General features: G+C 40.2%; 1 protein-coding gene across 1 annotated transcript in view; it reads right to left on the bottom strand.

Annotated features, from left to right (window-relative positions):
- Positions 1–19,783, bottom strand: part of LOC140996182 (potassium voltage-gated channel subfamily KQT member 5-like) — a 126,552-nt gene that overhangs the window by 14,543 nt on the left and 92,226 nt on the right. Inside the window, exons 2-7 of the mRNA XM_073466489.1 lie at positions 17,440–17,530; positions 15,897–16,023; positions 8,067–8,242; positions 4,136–4,261; positions 2,343–2,453; positions 883–978 (exon numbers count right to left, since the gene is read on the bottom strand). Coding sequence (XP_073322590.1) covers positions 883–978; positions 2,343–2,453; positions 4,136–4,261; positions 8,067–8,242; positions 15,897–16,023; positions 17,440–17,530 — 727 coding nt within the window. The remainder of the gene's footprint in view (positions 1–882; positions 979–2,342; positions 2,454–4,135; positions 4,262–8,066; positions 8,243–15,896; positions 16,024–17,439; positions 17,531–19,783) is intronic.

Here is a 19,783-nt window from a genome sequence, read left to right as displayed (position 1 = left end):
GAGGGGGAGGGGATGAGGAGAGCAGAGAGAAAACAAATGAAAAAAGCTGATTAGTGAAACCAAAAAACATCGTGTCACACGTCTGCTGTTGGGCGGAGGTCAGGCATGGATACATGCCTGTGGGAAGGCAGGAGGCTCTCATAGTGCTGCCACGAGGCATCCAGGTAGGGCCTGGTACTGTCAGTGGAGTAATAACGCCACGCAGCCTGGTACAACATGAGGACAGACGGGATGAAGAGGAGGAGGAGGAGGAGGAGGAGACCAGAGGGCCGTGAAGGTCAGGAAAGGGAGAGAAGGGAACATAAGATGGGAGGGGGAAGCCAAAAAGGAAGAAAGGTGAAGCAAGTGGGAGGAAAGAAGGTGAGAGGGCAGGGGAAGAACAGGAAGCATGTGGAGGACAATGTGAGGTCAGCACCACTAATATTCAGGATGAAACAAACGGTGTGTGTGAAGATCAGGTGGAGAAGGAGGAAATGTGTAAAGCAGACATGAGAGGGGTGGCAGGAGTGGCTTTGCTGTATTGGTTTTTCTGGGCTTAAACACAGGAGAGTCTGGAAGGAGCAAAAGACCTCCCAGAGATTAAAGAGTTTACTGCACAGCGAGGACCAGGGGACACAGGGCTGGACAGGGTGAAGCTACATACTATGTACTTTTTATTGTCCAGTACCAGGGTTTCATAGAGTCCATGGAGGGGAAAGAGAAACTGGACAATGATAAAACCATTTAAACACTTTTTCTATTATTCAGGCATTCAGTTTACTTAGACACTGCGGTGAACCGGTTGAGTGACAGCAACAATACTTCAACAATGTCTCAATTATCCAACGCAAAAACAGTAAAGTGTGTCAACGAAACATAAAGAGAGCAGGCTCTCTGCTTTACCTGGATGAGGTAGGCGGCTGGGTTCCTCCTTTTCTCAAAGTGCTTCTGTCTGTGCTGCTCCTGGACCTTCAGGGCAAAGCCTGAGCCCAGAATACCCTGGTATGATATTAATAGGAATAAATACTGGATGTGTGTGTATGTCAAAGATTCACAAGTATCATTGAGCTTTTTTGCAAGAAGGAATAATTTGACATTTTGGAAAACATTCTTATTCTCTGTCTTGCAGAGAATCAGACTTCACTCTCAACAAAAAGATTGTGCACCCCTCTGACACACTTCATACTGCACACAGTGTGTGTGGACCTCCATTTCAAATCTACAAATTTTCAGTTCTAGATTTCTGTTTGTGTTGATTTTAAAAAGAGATACAAGAGGTCATATTATGCTTTTGGGGTTTTTGCCTTTCCTTTATTGTGTTATGAAGCATTTTTGAGCATGTAAAAGGTCTGCAAAGTGAAAAAGCTCTTAGTCCACGCCAAAAGGAGTTACTCTCTCCCACAGAAAACACTGCTCCTGCACTGCCTGAAACACCTGGTTTGGAGTCGAGCCTTTACTTCCGTAACTTATGAGCGTCACTATGTAACAGGCGTAATACAAAAATATATTTATATATTTATTATAAAATATATACACTCCAGTCAGTCAGCAGACATACACTTGCTACTGAGATGTAGAGAAATTGCAAAGTTAAAATGTTATATTTGAAATAAAAGACAGTTACAAAATAATAACTTATCACTCTGAAACATCCTGCTCCAGTCTTGGTTGTGAAGCTGGTTCAGTTTGTTTAACCTGTGTTTCGGCATCACAATCAGGCATGTACGGCTGTACCGCAGCCATGGTTACCAGCTGTAGCGGGAGTTATTTTGGGTCACACTACCTTGCTCGACATGATCCGACCTACTCTGCCTCTGATTAGCTACATCCTGCCCGTTAAGTACATGCGCATGGGCAACTCTCGCCAAAGATTGAACAGAGGCGAGACGTCTCACTCTGTGAAGACACAGTGTAAAGGGATGCTGCAGCAATGCACCATATAAGAAAAATAATGTGTTTTTTTTAAATTAAAGTATGTAACCCTTTTCTACTAGGACCCCCAAATAAAAGTATGAACCTGAAAATTAGCAACATATGACCTCTTTAACTAACAGGCTTTTGAAGTGCTGGCAACATCCTTCTTCTGAAGCGAGCCAAGCTTGCTGAGTTAACGTTATGCTAAGCTAAGCTAATAGCCTCCTGGCTGTATAGCACCATAGTTGTAGTTGTCATCTATGTAATGGAAGAGAAAATAAATGTATACTTGTACATTTGTGTACTTCCTTAAAGTAAATATTCCCTCAGGTAAAACTCACAGGCCTACAGTCAAAATATATTATATCAATTGACCATGGTCTTCCTGTTTAAATGCTGCTCTCTGTTAATTCAAAAAGGAAGGATTTACTTAAAGAACACAGACTTACAGCAGGCAAGGCAAAGAACGAGATGCCCAGGAGGGCAAACCCTGCAGACAGCATCCGTCCTGTCCACGTCTTTGGTGTTTTGTCCCCGTAGCCAATAGTTGTCAGGGTGATCTGAGAAAACAAATGACTTATCATGTGCTCCTGGGTGATGCTCATACTGAGGCTCTGGAATACAGATGAAAAATATTACACCAACCAGACTGTTGTATATAAGTTCAAAAATATCAGAAAACAATCATTTTTTAATAAAAAAAGTTCTCATGAAAGACTTGACAGAATTTGTTTCTTGAAACACATGTTGCTTTCTGGTAACATCTTCTAATTAGAATCCCTTTATCAAAGGTCTATAACTAACCAATCAGTGGTTAATAAATCATTTATTACTGCTCAATGTATTAGTTATAAGCAACTAATAAGAACAGCGTTCGGGTTTTGACCTGCTGAAACAGAGATTGTTCCCGAGTCCCAGATCATGAGTCCGAGTCGAGTCTTTTGAATCGAGTCCAAGTCAAGTCTCAAGTCTCTGTGTGTGGCAACTTAAGTGCAACTCAAGTCCAAGTCGCAGACTTGAGTCCCCATCTCTGCCTGAAGCTCAGTCCATGTTTTAAACAGTCAGTGTGGTGAATGAGAAAATATACATGTTTTAGATCAGATTAAAGGTGACATGAAGACGGTTCATTTGTTTTCAGCCTAGTGTGAAATCCATTTGCTGTACACAGCATGTCTGTACACAGGCTCATGTTTTCAGTTAATGCCTCTTTTTCTTTGACTACTTTGATTATGTATTATATTTGCATGCTTTTCTTTTGTATACTGCTCGAGTTCAACTACTTAGGCGTGATATGAAATGATGCCTTCTGGCAGTGCAATCACATTAGAATGATCAGACCTGTGCGTGGACTTTACAGGAGCGAGTCTGTATGGCCTTGGTTCTATCACACTGATGAAAGCCTGCAGCTGAAGTCTTCATTTATTTCATTTTTTTTATGGGTGAAAAATAAAAAAAGGTGTTCATGCTGTTCCTTACGGTGAAGACCTACTTAAGTCTGCAGGATGATCTGTGAAGAGTTAACTGTGATAATGATTCATGGTGATGGTACTTAGCACATCAAATTGTGACTACTGAATAGAGCTATTAACATGTGGTTAGTAAAAGCCTGAGGAGAAGCATTTAATGCAGTGTATTCACTATTTAATGACAGAAGCAAATAAACCTGTTTGTGAACTGGAGTTGGCACTGCTTGCTCCTTGCTTGCCTTCAGTACTCTGTCTGTTGTATCTTTCACAGTATCTAGACATATATCCATCTATCTGTCTCTGTGTTTGGCAGACTGATCTCTCTGGATTAGCTTTCATTCAGCCTCTGATTGCCTTGCATGACAAAGGTGGCTGCTGTCATGTGGCACCATTATTTCTTTTGAGCTGGTATGAAAATGGTGGTTAATGGAGCCCTGAACGGATCATGTTTATGGAGGAGCTGTCGTCGGCCAGAGGCAAAGACATACTGAGCTGCAGAAAATAAGATGCCGATTTTCACTTTCCAATGCAGGACTCTATGCAAAGCAGTGTGATTACAGTGCAGACTTATCAGGTAAAAATCTTCTGATGCAAAGAAGTGTAACTTTGAGTTCTCTGGCTGGCAGAAAAACACAGCTAAAAACAGACTGTAGATGTGAAGAAATCCAACAGATATCTACAGATATAAAAGGTGGAGTGATAGGAATGAAAACAGCAGCTAAAGTCATCATTTCCATTCTGAAACTTGACTGAAAGCAGGCGGTCTCCAAACTCACCGTGCCCCACCACAAGGCGTCAGCGTAGGTAGCAAACTCCTTGTTGAACTTGTTCTCCACAAGATAGACGAGGAATGAAGAGAAGATGAGCACCAAGAAGCCGATGTACCAGGCAGTAACCAGCTCCTGCAGGCAGAGGTCACAACTGACGTTTAGAGTGTAATCATTGATAAAACACTTTAGCATGAGCATTCATTGTTGATGGACCTCAATCTGCTTTTCTATTCACTTTGAGGACAAAACTGTCTATCTAATAGAATGAGCAGGTGATGCAAGTGAAAGTTATCCTTTATTGAATCTGTGTTTTAAATCCAATCGTTGCTGATTATTTCTAACACGCAGGCACTGTCCCTTCTGCTTTTGCAAACCTAAATGAATGTCACCGCTAGCACACTAAATACTGATCAAAAAGCAGATGAGGTGAAGATTCTACCTGTACTATCTACAGTAATATGATGCTGTCAGGAGTGAATCACTCATAATGTAGGTTTGAGGTAGAGACATGAAATCATTAGTGCTGACCAGATCAAGCGTCAGGCTTCAGGCTGAACACATTTTGTTGGCTAATGACAGGTTTGTTTATTTCAAAATATAATTTATTAAAATATCACTCTTTCTCACTCTGGTTATTTCAGAAGAAGACCGAAAGGTACAGAGAGTACCAATGTGGTGCATTAGCTAACCAGCTAAGAGTCAGTGATGGATGAGAAAAAAAGCAAAAAACACAGTCTCAACAAAACAAAAGCATTTATCTCATACAGAGAAAAGATGCTTTGTACCAGATTTAGCTAATAGCTACTATCTCTCAGCAGTGCCTGCGCAGGTATACATGTTCAGGTTTAAGGTGACTCATTTGTCATTATGCAACACAGGGTTGCATCAAGAAATGAAAGTCTGTAGTTTCTTCACGCAACACAAACAAATAACATATACAGTCATTTATACACAAACAGGTATACACCGAGGAAATAAGTCTGTTGTGCGCTTTCCAAATTTGCATCTGGGCGAATGTACACAAGATGGTGATGATGATATGATCGGCATCTTCACATTAAAAGACATCGACATCAGGTAAACACTGTCACAAGTGTTGCGTGCTTGTGACTGTGTGTGAGCAGCAAGCATCAGTAATGTAACACAGTCCACCTCTCCTCATCCCGCTGTAGCCCTGTGCTCTGTTGGTAAGAGCTTGATCAGGGATGTGGTGGTGGAGTCAGGCCTCTGTAAACAGTCTCTGACAGCCTGTTGCCTGAGTCCAATTTTGTCCATTTTGTTTCCTGCGACCAGACATTAGCCAGGAGCAGCCTGGCTAAAGGTGTTACTGATAACATTCAGCCACTGTATGTGGCATTCACTCACAGGTGGCTGTAGCTCAGGAGGTAGAGCGGGTCATCCAGTAATCGGAAGGTCACTGGTTTGACCCCCCAGCTGCATGTCGAAGTATCCTTTAGCAAGATACTGAACCCCAAATTGCTCCTGATGAGCAGGTCGGCATCGTCTGCCATTGTAAAGAAGGCAGAAATCTCTGCGGCTGATATTTCCAAAACTTGGCAACAAAAACATGAAAACATGAAACCTTTACAAACATGAAACAGGCTGCATTTGGGTCTCAGTTAGGCCCATGTAGAATTCCAACCTCCTAGCTCCACAGCCCTTCACATAATATTTACTGTAAATGCCAAGCTGTTGTGTTTTGATATTTGTATCACTTACTGCTGTGGCTGACACTGACCACTGGCTTCCACTGGCTTCAACGTCCACCTTTATGGCAAGTGATTTTCTACCCTGCTGCTGCTCTCTGCTCTTGCAGCTCCTGAATTAACTAGCTATTGCTTGCTGTTGCTGATTCACTGCGATTTGGAAAAAAAGCATGTTTTGTATCGACTTTCTACAGAAGAAATAGTCCCTCTGAAAACTGTAGACAGTATGCTTTAAGGGGCAGCAAAAATCTCTGAGACTGATATCTCAAAACCTGGAAAACAAAGAAAACCTATGGCTACAGATCACCAGAGCTGAGGAACTATGTGTATGTTGTACAGTAATTTAGGTGAACTGATTTAGCTGTGTGTGATGACATTTTCTTTTACTTCAGGCTGCATAATTGGTTGTTCGGGTCATTTTTTTTTTCATTTTTTACTCAAAATCCACTAGAAGAAACATCTGTCTGGCCAGAGACTTACATGAATCATCTTCAGTGGCCCCAAAAACTCTCTCTCTGAAAAGCCCTTAGAAACACGGACTCACTACTTACATCATTGACCTTTTCATCTGAAATGTGATGTTGATTATTCAGTTTGAATGTGCAGCTTTGTAAAAAATAAAGAAGAACTACGCCAGCAACAATGGCCTGTCCTGGCCTCTGCCTCTCTGTGGGTCATACTGATCTAAGATAGAAGTTAAAAGAAGTTGATGGATTTGTGTTGGTCGGTCCAGGTGAAGCACAGAGAGACGAGGGTGAGTTGAGGTAAGAAAAGGCAAGAAATGCCTGAAACACTGAGGAGTCTACTCTGAATACTTCAAGTTCAACACCATGTTACTGCTACCTTTTAAGTTGTGTAATATTTGGTAACTGAATATTAACAATCTATTTCACAATATATAAATACCTTAATTCAGTGAATCAGACAAAGTGATTGATGGCATTCCCAAAGATACAAAGAAAGTCGATATGGATATAGTCTAATGTATAGTATACATTATATTTAAATGTGTTTATAATGTGTTGTAAATACCATTAACACACATGAAGGGGACACAATATAAGAAAATGACACCACCACTAAGTGTTACTTCAAAAATGACTATAAAACCAACACTGCAGCACTAACACAGTACTGAGCTTCACCAAGGTCACTGCTCCTAGTGTTCTTATTTTTTTCTTGATCTCAGTTTTTCTCCTCCCACAGTGTGTGTGTTACACTCCTGCCTGCACCTGCAGGCATGATTCATTCCTGCACCACATTGATTTTGTGTCTTCTCTGGTCTGGCAGGTTAAACATGTCATTTTACTCTGTGTTAGCAATGATAAAGAGATGCATACCCATACCCCAACACTCCCCCATGAGCAAGCACTTGGCGATAATGGCAAAGAAAAACCTCCAGTCAGTAACAAGTGATAAATTTGTCGAAATGTTTGACTTGGCATGCTTTGCTTTTGTATCGTAATGATCTGCTAGATCTTCTTTTGAATACTTGTTGACCCCATTCTCTTGGTTAGTGCTAGCCAAATCCTGGAACCACTGTTGATTTTTTGACTTCCCCTCCCATCTGCAGCAGAGTTAAAACTGCCTGGTCCCAGGAGATTTGTGTTGGGCCTCCTTTAAAGTATTTTGATTTAACTACACCCGTACCCAAGTCAGCATTGTGCAGCGGTGCTGCTGTACCCCAGCTGAATCTGTTGCTTGACTGCTGTGGTACAATCAGTGTCTCAATGTCTGTACAATCAAACGATGTCTCTCCCTTTCAGTAATTGCAAACTTTTTAAAAAGCCGAAAACTAGAATGTAAGACAAATGAATAGGCTATATCACTGTTGGCTATATCACTGACAATTGTGATAGAAAGTGCTATGAAAATTATAATTTTATGAATTTGATATTGTTTTGCAATTTTATACTAAATTCCTGTCAGATAATAAGATAGTGAGTGAATAAATAAAAAGTTCATAGCACTTGTTATTGAATTTTTAAATATTGTAGAATGGCAGAAAAGTTACTGCAGTACTCCTGTATTCATGTCAGAACTCATGTTAGGATCAACTTATTAGCGTGCATGTAAAGATACTATACTATATCAGCATGGTGGTCACAAGGCCAAGGCCCCATGCTCGCAGGTACCAACAGGAAACCTTGTCAGTTCCCAGGGATCTTGTCCTGTAGCTAACAGCAATACATGTTTGTGTGTTTATTGCCCATTCATCTGTATTAGCCAACCTTGCTGTGTGCGTAGACTACAGAGCCCAGAAGCTTCCAGGTACCTCCTCTTCGGTCCATCCGCACCATGCGTAGGATCTGCAGGAAGCGAAGGCTCCGCAGGACAGAGGTGGCGAAGATGTTGCCCTGGCTTCCCGCCGACACCACCGCTACTGACGCTATCAGCACTATGATGTCTGGAGGGCGGAGAGGAAAAACACACAAAGGTTTCACCAAAACACAATCAGGAATCTGCACCAATTATAATATATTACAGTCAACACTGGATACATTATATCTGCCATCACCATTATACATTTTAGTTGTAGAAATGTCCAAATATATCTAACGGAATGGAAATTATATTCTAAAACACTCTTTCCCCTAATAAGTCATGTTGTTTTGTAGTGTTTGTAGTTTTGTATTAAGTATGATTTCATTCTTCGTTCTCTTCCTGCAATCTTCAATGGATTTGATGTCAAAAAGTGAGGTAACAACTCCCTTTCCTTCATTTACGTTATCAGGTTTTCTATTTTGACTGAGTTTAAATATGACATATTACCAAAATAGGTACCTGTGCTTGACGCTTTGACAACAAATCCTCAGCCATCATGTTGTCAGTCAGCTCTAACTCTCTCCACACTAAAAGTTAATGTGACTCCTGCCACTCTGTTGCTGACCCCATTGCTGCACAAATTAGACGGCTCCGGCAGTTTGTAATCATAGTGTCCGTCATCAGACTATTGATTTTGAAAAGTAAAATGACAGTTGGTGCAGTGGGCAATTAATGTAATTGGTGTGAACCAGACCACCATGTAAAAACTTATGTGCCAGTCAAGTGGGTACGTCGAGCAAGATGGCGGCGCCGGCACAGCAGACGAGCTCCGCTCACCCACCGATATTTATGCAAATTTGCTATGATAATCCACACCAATTTGTAAAATCAACTGTCTGGGTGTCTTCAGTATATGTTCAAAGAGTTTTGAGGGATTTTTTTAACCTGATGGTGACCACATCGAAGTATTTTAAGGAAGTGTCTGCAAACCACATGACTACCGGGAGAACACCTCCCCCACCTGAGGAGAAGACAGCCTCAAACTCATCACCAGAAAAGCAGACTGATATGAAAACAGAGCCTGGAGAATGTGCCGAAACACCAAAATAAGTGCTACACTGCAAGGTGTGGCGACAGACAAAGTCATTAAAAAGATTTGGCTTCAAAGCGATGGAATAGTTAGGAATTAAATTAAGTGGAGCTGTGGAGGAAATGCCCATGTTACATTTTGAACAGATGCTACAAAAAATATACAAAAATTTTTAAAAAGTTTGCATTGTTATGTCAATAATGTAAAAAAAAACCTAAATCTTCAGAAACATTGCACTTTCTTGCAGTGCTTGAACACTAAAGTGGCCCTCCTACGAGATGACAAGACCAACAATGGCCCCAGGATAATTTGAGTTTGAGACCCCTGATCTAAGTACTTTGTCCTCGGTGCAGCTCTCATATGCTTTCTTCTGTAGCTCCAACTTGATTGTCGAAGCAAAATGTTTGTTTTTAAAAAAATCATGGCTGAAATAAAATGCATCTCAACCTGGCCTCTGAGACAGACTCATCCGAGCCTGCAGACAAGAATACCTGGCACAGTCTTGATGTCTATCATGTAGCTGCAATAACAGCAATGCACTGATGTCAACTCAGCTGTAAATCCTGAATGTGGCAAGTCCAATAATGTACTGTGCACTCTCCTTATATACACTATATGTTTATATATACGTCTCCTGGCACATTGGTCTTGTAGGAACATATCTCCATCGCCTCTGCATTACATTGAGGCCCTGTTGTTCTTGTTAACCCCTTTCACGATTTACAGGCTACAGGGGCGCCATCTTATCTCCTGGCAGAGAGGACAGTGCTTTCCTGGACCATAAAGACTTCAAATGAGGACAGTTTTAATTAATTTACAACCCAAAGCCTTTGGATGAACTTTCTCTCCCTTCCAAACAGATAAACCACAGGTAATGTTGAATCCTCTGCCAGTTCACCAGGAGGGACGAACGAACTGGTCATCAGAAGGTGTCAATACAGAGTCTTTACATGTGTAAATTAATTAACACATCAAATGGCTCTCTCCCCCTTTGTTTTACTGTATTTCTTTCTACCTATGGCTCTCTCTCTGTCTCTATGACTCCTGATCCACAAACACACTCTCCAGAGTGGACACCAGACACCTTCTGCTGAGTTGTTCTATGCCAATACTCCCGTCTGTTATTTACGACATGTCTGGTATCCTTATCTTTGGGACATTCCATTCAAATGGCCTCTGTATTCTTCCAGATTTCAGACCATTTCTAATTAACCATTAAGTCAGTATCTCACAATCTTATTTCTAACACATTAAGAAACAGTAAGAGAAGTTCATAAAACTGATCTTTTTCCCGTTTCTCTACGATTAAGATTGACTGAAATCAAATTTTAATGTTTAATCTGTACTGTGTTCGGTGGAACCACAGCACCTCCTGATGGTGAGTCCTGGTACAGTTGGACGAGAAATATTCTGTTTAATATGTTCATGGTTATAACCAGTAAATGACTCTGATATGTCTTTGTTTAACAAGTATTAAGCTGAAGTATGTATAATTAATGTTTAATCACGTCATAATCCTTTTCATGATAGACAAAGTACATCTATTGAGCCATGGTGAGAAACTGTGAAAGGTGAAGCACTGTTTTGAAACGTTTAAAACTATAAGTTTAGTTTAGTGAGTATCTGTGAATCTTCACACCTCCACTAAATCTTGGAGACAAAAGCTGGTAAGCCCCGCCTAGACACGCCTCGATTTGCAAATAATAAAACGGAGAGATCACGTCTCTCGAGTCAGTTTTAAAAAGTTGTTTTTAGTTTTCAGTTTTGTTTAGTTTAAGTTTTGTTTAAAGTTTTCTTTTGTAACTTATTTTCGAAGCTCTTTACTTTACTTTGAAACACGCTCCAAGACAGCGATATCAGCAGAAGTGCTCACGCGTTGATTTTTCTCACTTTATATTTTTCGCAGTATTGATTAGTTTCTTTTATTAAGTTTGTACCAGAACGAAGTTCTGTTTTAATTTGTTTTATACAGTTAAGTATCGTAACCTGCTTTTGAAGAAGTGAACTTAATTTAGATTACCTTGCATTAACTAACAACGGAAGATCCGCCTGATCAACGTATCATCCTCAGTTATTTTATTCAAGAAGTTAAATTTAGTTTACAAAGTCAGAGCCTGAAAACCACTCGAAGAAACGAAGAAGAACATCTTTATCACAATCATCATCACGACACTACAGCAACTTGCTGTGTCCGAGACCGTGCAAGCGGTTTCCAACGAAAGACTCTGACAAGCCCCCATCGCTCGCTAGCGGTACCATCCCGCTGGGCATTGAGCCAAGATCTGCACTGAGTCGGTACGGGACCAGCTGCCCTCTTCCTAAGACAAAGGACCGAGTTGCCCAACCGACTGATACCGGACGAGCTGACCCTCGGCCATTGGACCGGGACTGCCAGCTAGAGCCGCAAATCACCCGAGGGAATCCGCTGCCGCGGACTCCGCAACTCTGCTGAGAAAGTAGGCTCTCCATCACTCACAACAGCTGGATTCACACATGATACCTGAGATGGTGTATATGGCTCTGATTCATATCTTTTAGCTTAAGAGAAATTCGTTTAGGGTCTCGTTAGTATTAAAATTACTCCCGTAATCTTTAAATGCTTCAACCTAAATCGTAATCTCACCATCAGCCCATATTCCACTAATAACCCATTACTTAGTTATTTCACATTTCCTGTTACCTGTTGTTATTCATTTAAATTGCCATTTCATTTATTTAACCTGAATTATTTAGTCAATAAACATATTTAACCGTATGTCGTTGTCTGTGCAGGTTTGTTTTTAATGTGGAGAACCGATGGATATGTGTAGAATTCACTACTTCATTTATGAGATTGAATAAATTGATCTGAAATTGATTAGAATTGATACAAGTTAAACTTGTACTGTCGAATTTGATTAATTACCTCCGGATTATTCAAATAGACAAAACAACGGAGGTGGTGCCCCATTAACGAGTGTTTTATTAATCGCCAGTGATTAATAAATTACATTTATTATTAGTGTATCTCCTACAGTCTGCTGCAGACACGAACAGGACAGTGGGGAAGAAGGAACAGTTCAAAGCATTGTTCTATGAAGAATATTTTTTTCACTCATTATATCTGAAATAATCACAATCTCTGCACTGCAGATTCAGATTTTTTTTTCTTATTTCCCATAAGCACATAGTGTAGAGGAGGCCGACTGTATCGTATGTGCTCCAAATCATGACAGACAGATACACAAACATTAACAAACGAAGGCACAGAAGGACAGACAGGCAGACAAGCACACACACAGATTTGACTCTGCTCAGAGGAAGTTCACACAGAACAACAAATGAACAACATCAAACCCACGAAGAGCACAGCAACGAAACTAACAAGCTCCTATGACCCAAGAAATGACATTCTTTCTCCTTTTTCCCCCTTCACATGCCATGTGAAACTCTCCTGTCCTTATGCCGAACTTGTTTTCTGGAAGAAGATGCTGACCAAGGTGGGGCTGATGTTCCCGCTCTAAATCATGGAGCAGTTGACCCATATGCGGGAGAGGAAAAAGGAGAAAAATCAGCAGAAGCACCATGAAAAATTAATTAATGAGACTCTCAGCGGCACCCGGCAGAGCTGCAGCAGGTTCAATCCCTTTGAAAGTGCAGAGAGAGAAACTTGAGGAAAGGGATTGACAGGAAGATGAGGGATAAAATGGCGTGTGCCCATGTTTGTAAAAGTGCACAAGCCAGCAAACTGTCAGTCATAGGGGGTAAGTATTGCTCTCTTCCATGACGCAACACTTCAGGACACTCAAGTGGAGGGGCTTTTGGAAAGTAGGTTGTGTTTTCTTTTTTGTTGGTCTGTATCTGTGTTTGTGTGGGTGTCAGTGTGGAGATGAAAAGGAGAGTAGCGGTAGTACTACCTCTGCTACTTGTGGGCTACTAATTTATAGTATTGATCAGTGTTGCAGTGTTTGTGACTACCTCACCCTCTTCCACTCATCCACATCTGTTCCGTCACTCTGCTGTGTCACTGCCTTAGCAGAATCTGTTGGGACCTTCTTACGGTGAAAATGTATTCTTCAAATGAAGTTTATGATCTACAAAATCTTTCAATGCAATTCAGTCAAGTTACCAGACAACTAGACATCTCTTATGGCAGCAGCTGTTATCAGTTGCTCCAACAGTGAGCATGTACTTTGGAAGAAGTGGACAGTTAAAACAAAATCAATTTTTTCCTTGTGTCAGGGTTCAAATTGCATTTTTTTGAACTTGTGGAGGAAGGGTTTTCAAGCTAAAATAGGCTGCCAGGTTGCTCTTTAATGCTGTTCTTTGTGTGAATTCAAATATAGCTCCAAAACTATAGGGGGCAGCATAACCGCTAACTGCTGCTCATTATACTCTTTGCTGTAGCTTTGTTTGGCTCTAGCAACTAGCTGCCATTAGCAAGTAGCTCAGTTAGCCATGATACTTATTAGAGTAGGATATGAACTGGACACTCGCATATATCACCCAGTCAAAACTATCACGTTATTGCCTCTTGTGGTTCAAAGCGGTATCAGAGACAGGTTGGGCCGGGGCTAGCTGGTTAGCATCCTAACTTCTGTAGATATCTCTGCAACACAATACATAGACGTCATTGACATGTATTTAACATATAATAAGTTGATGTTGCATCTAGAAAATTAAACTTATGTTTGCTCTTCATTCTGATGGCCAGTCTTATCACTTTGAACAGGGATTTCAAAGTCAAGCAATGTGATTTGAGCTAGAAATCTACTGAATCTGAAAATGATCTGGTCAGTCAACCCAAAAGCACCAGTTGGTAAGAATGTAGAAACCAGCAGGAGAAAGCTACATTATGAAAGCATATCGTAAAAAGAACAGACACTGACTGACTCAGCTCTCACTGGCCAGCCGGGAAGATATTTGTTACTGGCCAGTTTTCTATATATTTTTTTTTTCTCACTCTTTTTATCAAATCATACTGTCAACAACCTCCCTCTCTATTTTCACCATGTTCTGGAATGAAATGTTCTTGAAATCAGGCTTTGAAAGAAACAAATCCCTCTGTTAAAACCTTCAGAATATAACAATGTTTGATGTATGTAAGTGCTACTAAAGTGGAGACTTCTGGCTCTAATATGAGAAAACGGCCTTGAAAGACATGTATTGTAAAATTCCACATATTTTTTGACAAAAATTGTAAATAGGCATTTTAACCAATGATATCACCAAGAAATAGTCCTAGTTGATTACTTACATAAGGACAATTATTTTGTATTACAAGGTCTCATATATTTTATGTGTAATATATATATATATATATATATATGAATTTATCAAATATGCACTAATTTGCATAAATGTCCAGACTTGAAATCTGAAATGAACAAAAATAACCCCCTGTATTTTGGATGCTTTCTTTCCACTAGTCTGAAATATGACATGTTATGGAAGCAGAATATTGTGCAGTTACATGTTTAAATGCCATGATTTTTAGGAATGGCTCCCCAACAAATACAACTGATTGACTGGAGGCATGTTTGATTTTAGTGATTAGCTCTTCTCCCAAAGAAATGGGATTAACTGATATCATACACATCATTTTATAAAAACTATCTGCTGTTGCCTTATCACTAGACAAAAAATGTTGTTGTTCCCTTTATGATAACAAACTGGTGCCACTGTAGATGAAACTGATGACCGAAACATTTAGCTGCAAATGTTGCTGCTTTCATTATGTATTTACTCATGTATTGTTTTCACTACAGCGTCATAATCTTCTGGAGCCAAATCAGTCAAAAAAGTTCACATCATTTACTCCTCTATCTGCACTGTAAATAAAAAGTCCTCAGGTGACATCAAAACATGTATTGTTTTTGTCTGTTAAAAATGGATTTCATACTCCCATAATCCCCTTCTCTTATGCATGATGAATTTGATTACATCACACAGTGAAACATGAAAACATGACGCAGCACAGTCACAGGGTTTCTCTCTGTAAGGAAGAGAGAACACAGTGAGAGCTGACTGATACACCCAGTTTTCATAATGTGGTATATCTGTCAAGGCTACAAAAACTTGATAGCACTGATGATCGTGTGTACATGCGTCACCTCCATCTCGCTCTCTACTGCTCAGGTCCTCATTTCCTCACTTCGTCCCTTCATCGCTCTAATTTTTTCACACTGTCTGTCAGACTCCGTCTCCCAGCTTCTCTCTCTCTTTCTCTGGCTTTATTTTTGGCCTTTTGTTTTGCTCATATTCCCTCACTGCTGGCAAACTTCAGCACCCACCACAAAGTATTACGATGGGGGCTCACGGCGCCCTGCGTGACGTCTAAGCCCTGCTCTCCCTCGAGCACCCTACTGTACTTTCCAAGAGCAGAGAGACCCACGTCTAAACAGTGGAAAGAATAAAAGGCAGTTAATGTGACCTCATTACGTAAATGCTCTCTGCTCTTACGAGCTCTGACCACAACTGAAAATGACACGAGCAAACTATGGTCAATAGCATGCAGTGGAACAGTGCTTACGTTTGACATCAAACTGCTTTCACAGAGAGGACAGCTGCAGACCACTAGAGGGCAACTAGAAGGCAACCGAGAGGTGAAACGATGAAGGAGAGGAAATGGTACTGCTGCAGGGGAGGAAAAAAATCCTTTTTTGCGAGGATTTATCTGTGTCTGTTTCCACAAAAGAGACTCAACAAAAAAGGTTCAACAACCCACCTATGACGCAGAAAGGCTTCCTGGCAAAGCGCAGTCGTCCCTGCCATCCTCTGTAGCGACAGCAGCATCCTGCCGACCAGATACGGACGATGTACTCCAACCCAAACACCACAATCATCACAAACTCCTGTCCAAGATCACAGAAACAACACTTGTTTTGGCAAGTTGTTTGGTTAAAGACACACACATCATACATCAATCATTGTACGTCAATGTCATCATTATTACACATCATTATTGCAATGTTCATGTCATTAAAATGGATGTCAGGTTGACAAAGTGTGTATCTGGTAATGACTCTGACAGGTCGTCTGTTAATGCGCGACTTTGATTCAGCTTCCATTAGATAATAACACTGATGCAATTAGCGCAGTGCAATTTGTAAAATGGTATTTACCGCTGCAGGGGCAATCATGTGCAGTAAATACTCGACTGTATAACAAAAGCTACCTCTCCTTTCAGTTACAGGCCTCTGAATAACTGAAAATGGAGTCTTTTAAAAATGCTTTTTGCCCACCAGCAGCTTGTTCCTGACTTTCTGTGTGAATGCAGCTTTGAACTCCATTTACTGTTATTAGCACTTCTCGTCAGCTGGGTTCCCAGTTTCAAACACTTGAAAAATGAGCTACTGATCTAGAGGTCGAGACTTGTTATTTCTTATAGAGCCCAACCGTGAGGGAGTGAAAATCCCATTCATATTCTGAACAGAGGATGTTGATTAGTAGCCATCAAGACGTGTATGATATACAGTGTTGTATTAAGTACCCAAAAGTCTTACTTGAGTAAAGGTGCAGATATTGTGTTGAAATATTACTTTGGTAAAAGTGAAAGTCACCTATACAAAAAGTACTTGAGTCTTATAAGTCTTAAAGGATGTGGTATTAACTGTTCTAAAGTATCAAAAGTACAAGTAGAAATAAATAAATTATACATATATTTACATGTATGTGTACACTGTATACTAGGGGTAGACTGGTTATCGACTTGGTTCATGATTAGATCCAATATTCAGCGTTTTTGTGCATATTGGAATCAGTAATCAGATTGCTGATAAAATTAATTAAAAAGGTTGCAACTTTGGCTCTGATACAGCCTGCAATCTGCAAAGTAACTTAAGTCACTTGATAAATGTAGTGGAGTAAAAGTACAATATTTACCTTTAAAATGTAATGAAGTGGAAGTATAAAGTTGCAGAGAATGGACACACGCAAGTAAAGTACAAGAACCTCAAAATTGTACTTAAGTACAGTACTTCAGTAAATGTACTTAGTTACATTACATCACTGATGATAGTAAACTAAAAATGTTTTCATTTCACAATGTCAAAGATTTGGTCAAATATATTGTGATACTTGATTTTGTTGACCAGTTCCAGCATTAATAAAGCGCTTTTGAAGAGATTTTAAAAATACTGAGATATATTTTGTGTATCAATATATGCCACATCTATGGCTGTATCTCAATTTTTTGAAAAGTATCCGTTAAATAATTTTTTCAGAAGAGGTTTAAAGATGGTGATGCTGATGGTTGTGCGGTCTCTTACCAGGATGAGGAGACAGTAGGAGGAGAAGTCCTGATGAGCTGGAATGGTTGAGAACACAGAGAGGACCAGGCAGCTGAAGACCAAGATGAACCTAAACGAACAACAAAAAAACAAAGTGGAGGAACATAAATACAACATGGACACACAATTGGACAGGATGACATCAATGGTCTGCCTTCTGAAACCGCCACACTGACTAGCACATCAAATCTTACATTCCAAAACATAATTTCCACCACAAACATGCTGTTGATCATTGAAATGTGCACTAACGTGAAATTGTCTGCCGTGTTTTCCTCTGTGACAAACTCTTGAACTCATTCTGGCACTGCAGGAGAACCAGAACACGAACAACCTGGCAGCACAATCACAGAACTTATTTCCTTTCTGCAGTGAACCATGAGCCCCACTATTATTCAATTTCCTGAGATATCAAGTTAATCATGCTTGTTTGTGTAACATGATTTGCAAGAAACAAGCAGTGAAACTGCGGCTATTGGACAACAAGCAACATCCGACCATTTCCACACTCCGACTGTCGTTCCCTCCGCCAGGAAACCCTAGCCTTCCATCTTCATAACCATAACATGTTTTTTTTCCATTGCGTAAATCTTCCAAAAACACACCATTGTCTGAGATACAAGCGTGTGGTTTAGAGTTACGGTGGCTCTTGATGCTGAACGGTGCGAGCACATCTGTGTTTTATCATCTCAGATCTCCTCTTAAGCCTTCTGGAAAAACACCGGTTGATATGCTGTGTGTGTACTTTTCAATGTTGTCCAACGAGAGGCTTAAGTAAAGCAGACACGGCTTTTATAGTCATGTCCTGTTTCATGTTTGTACAGTAATACATCAATGATTCATACTGGAGAGACCCTTTGATAAGTTCTGACCTCTGGGCCTCTAAATCTGTGAAAAACGTTCCCTTCAAAAGGTGAGACTTCACTTAATGACTGAAAACAAGAGCGGTGACAGCGACCCAAAACAGGAAACAATGAGCTGAAACTCAGTAAAGACGAGCGGAGCTGAAGATCAGGTTATAATGCTCTGTAGGTTCATCACTTTGAATGCAACCTGATGAGTCAGATGGTTTGTTAAAAAGAACTGTCTAGGAAGTCATCCTTTGAAACTGTTTGGGAAAAAGGGTAGGCATTTTCAAAAAATACTTAGCAACTGATTGGACAAACCATCTGACTCATCAGGTTACATTCAAAGTGAGGAACCTACAGAGCATTATAACCTGATCTTCAGCTCTGCTCGTCTTTACTGACTGACTTACTGTCTATCACAGGCTAACCTCAGCCAATCAGATCATCAGTAGGAGAGCGCTACCAGCAAAGGATCCAGTTGGTAAATCAAACTCTTACCACAGCCAGTCAAGAGAAGAGCGAAAACAAGAAAAGTTGTTAATTTAAACTTAATTTCCTATAACTGATGCTAAAGCAGTTATGCTAACCTCTTGTGGAGTTGCATTTGTTGTTTTCAAACAGTTGCTTCTTTCTCTGTTTTTTAAATCGAAGCCACATCTACAGCTGCCAAGAGTTCCTCATAGAAAGCTGATCAGTTATATCTCTGTGTATTCAGCCACAGGTGCATAGCTTGAAGTCTGGCAAGATGGAACTGCAAGATCACATCACCTCACAAAGCCAGCTGTCTCGCAAGGTAACTATGAAGGACCATGTTTTACAATGTCTCATTGTTTTCACATTGTCATTTGATAAAATGCTTTTTGTTATAAAAATATCTGTTATAGCCAGAAAAGTTATAGGTTGATCTGGCAATGCTTGATGTTACTGTTGGAAATAAATGCTAAGAACATCTTCATAATCCCGGTAGTTCTATTTGAGAAGAGTTTGTCGATCACTGGGAGCAGGATCTCTGCCTGTCAGAATGTATTTACATTGTTAACACTGAACAGATTCATTGTACTGTCCTGGGACCAACTGTTCTGATCTTCCAGGTTACATCATTATTTACCAAATAAGCATGAGTGCATGTGTACGCCATTTGAATCCAGTGCAGGTGTGGCGGACCCCGCAACTGTGATGGAACAAGTTTCATTACAGAGGGTTCAAAAGATTTCATAGCTATAGCAGAGTACATGCCAGCTGGAGAGTGTATCAAAAACTGGGTTTGCTTGAAGTTTATAATGTTACATACTTAATACATTCAGTGTTGGTGCTATGAAAATACAGGCTGAGTATTTTACAACTGGATTTCTTAGTCTCTTAGCCAGTTCAATCAAATGATGTCTTCATAACCACTCTGTTTCTCATCCAATAGTGCATAGTTATTTGAATTCTTCAAAAGCTTTTTACGGTCAACATAATTCATTTCCGTTTGC

This window comes from Pagrus major, chromosome 1 (genome assembly GCF_040436345.1).
Source record: "Pagrus major chromosome 1, Pma_NU_1.0".
NCBI classification, from domain to species: domain Eukaryota; kingdom Metazoa; phylum Chordata; class Actinopteri; order Spariformes; family Sparidae; genus Pagrus; species Pagrus major.
Note: the sequence above shows the minus strand (reverse complement) of the source record. Positions and strands in the feature narration are given on the sequence as shown.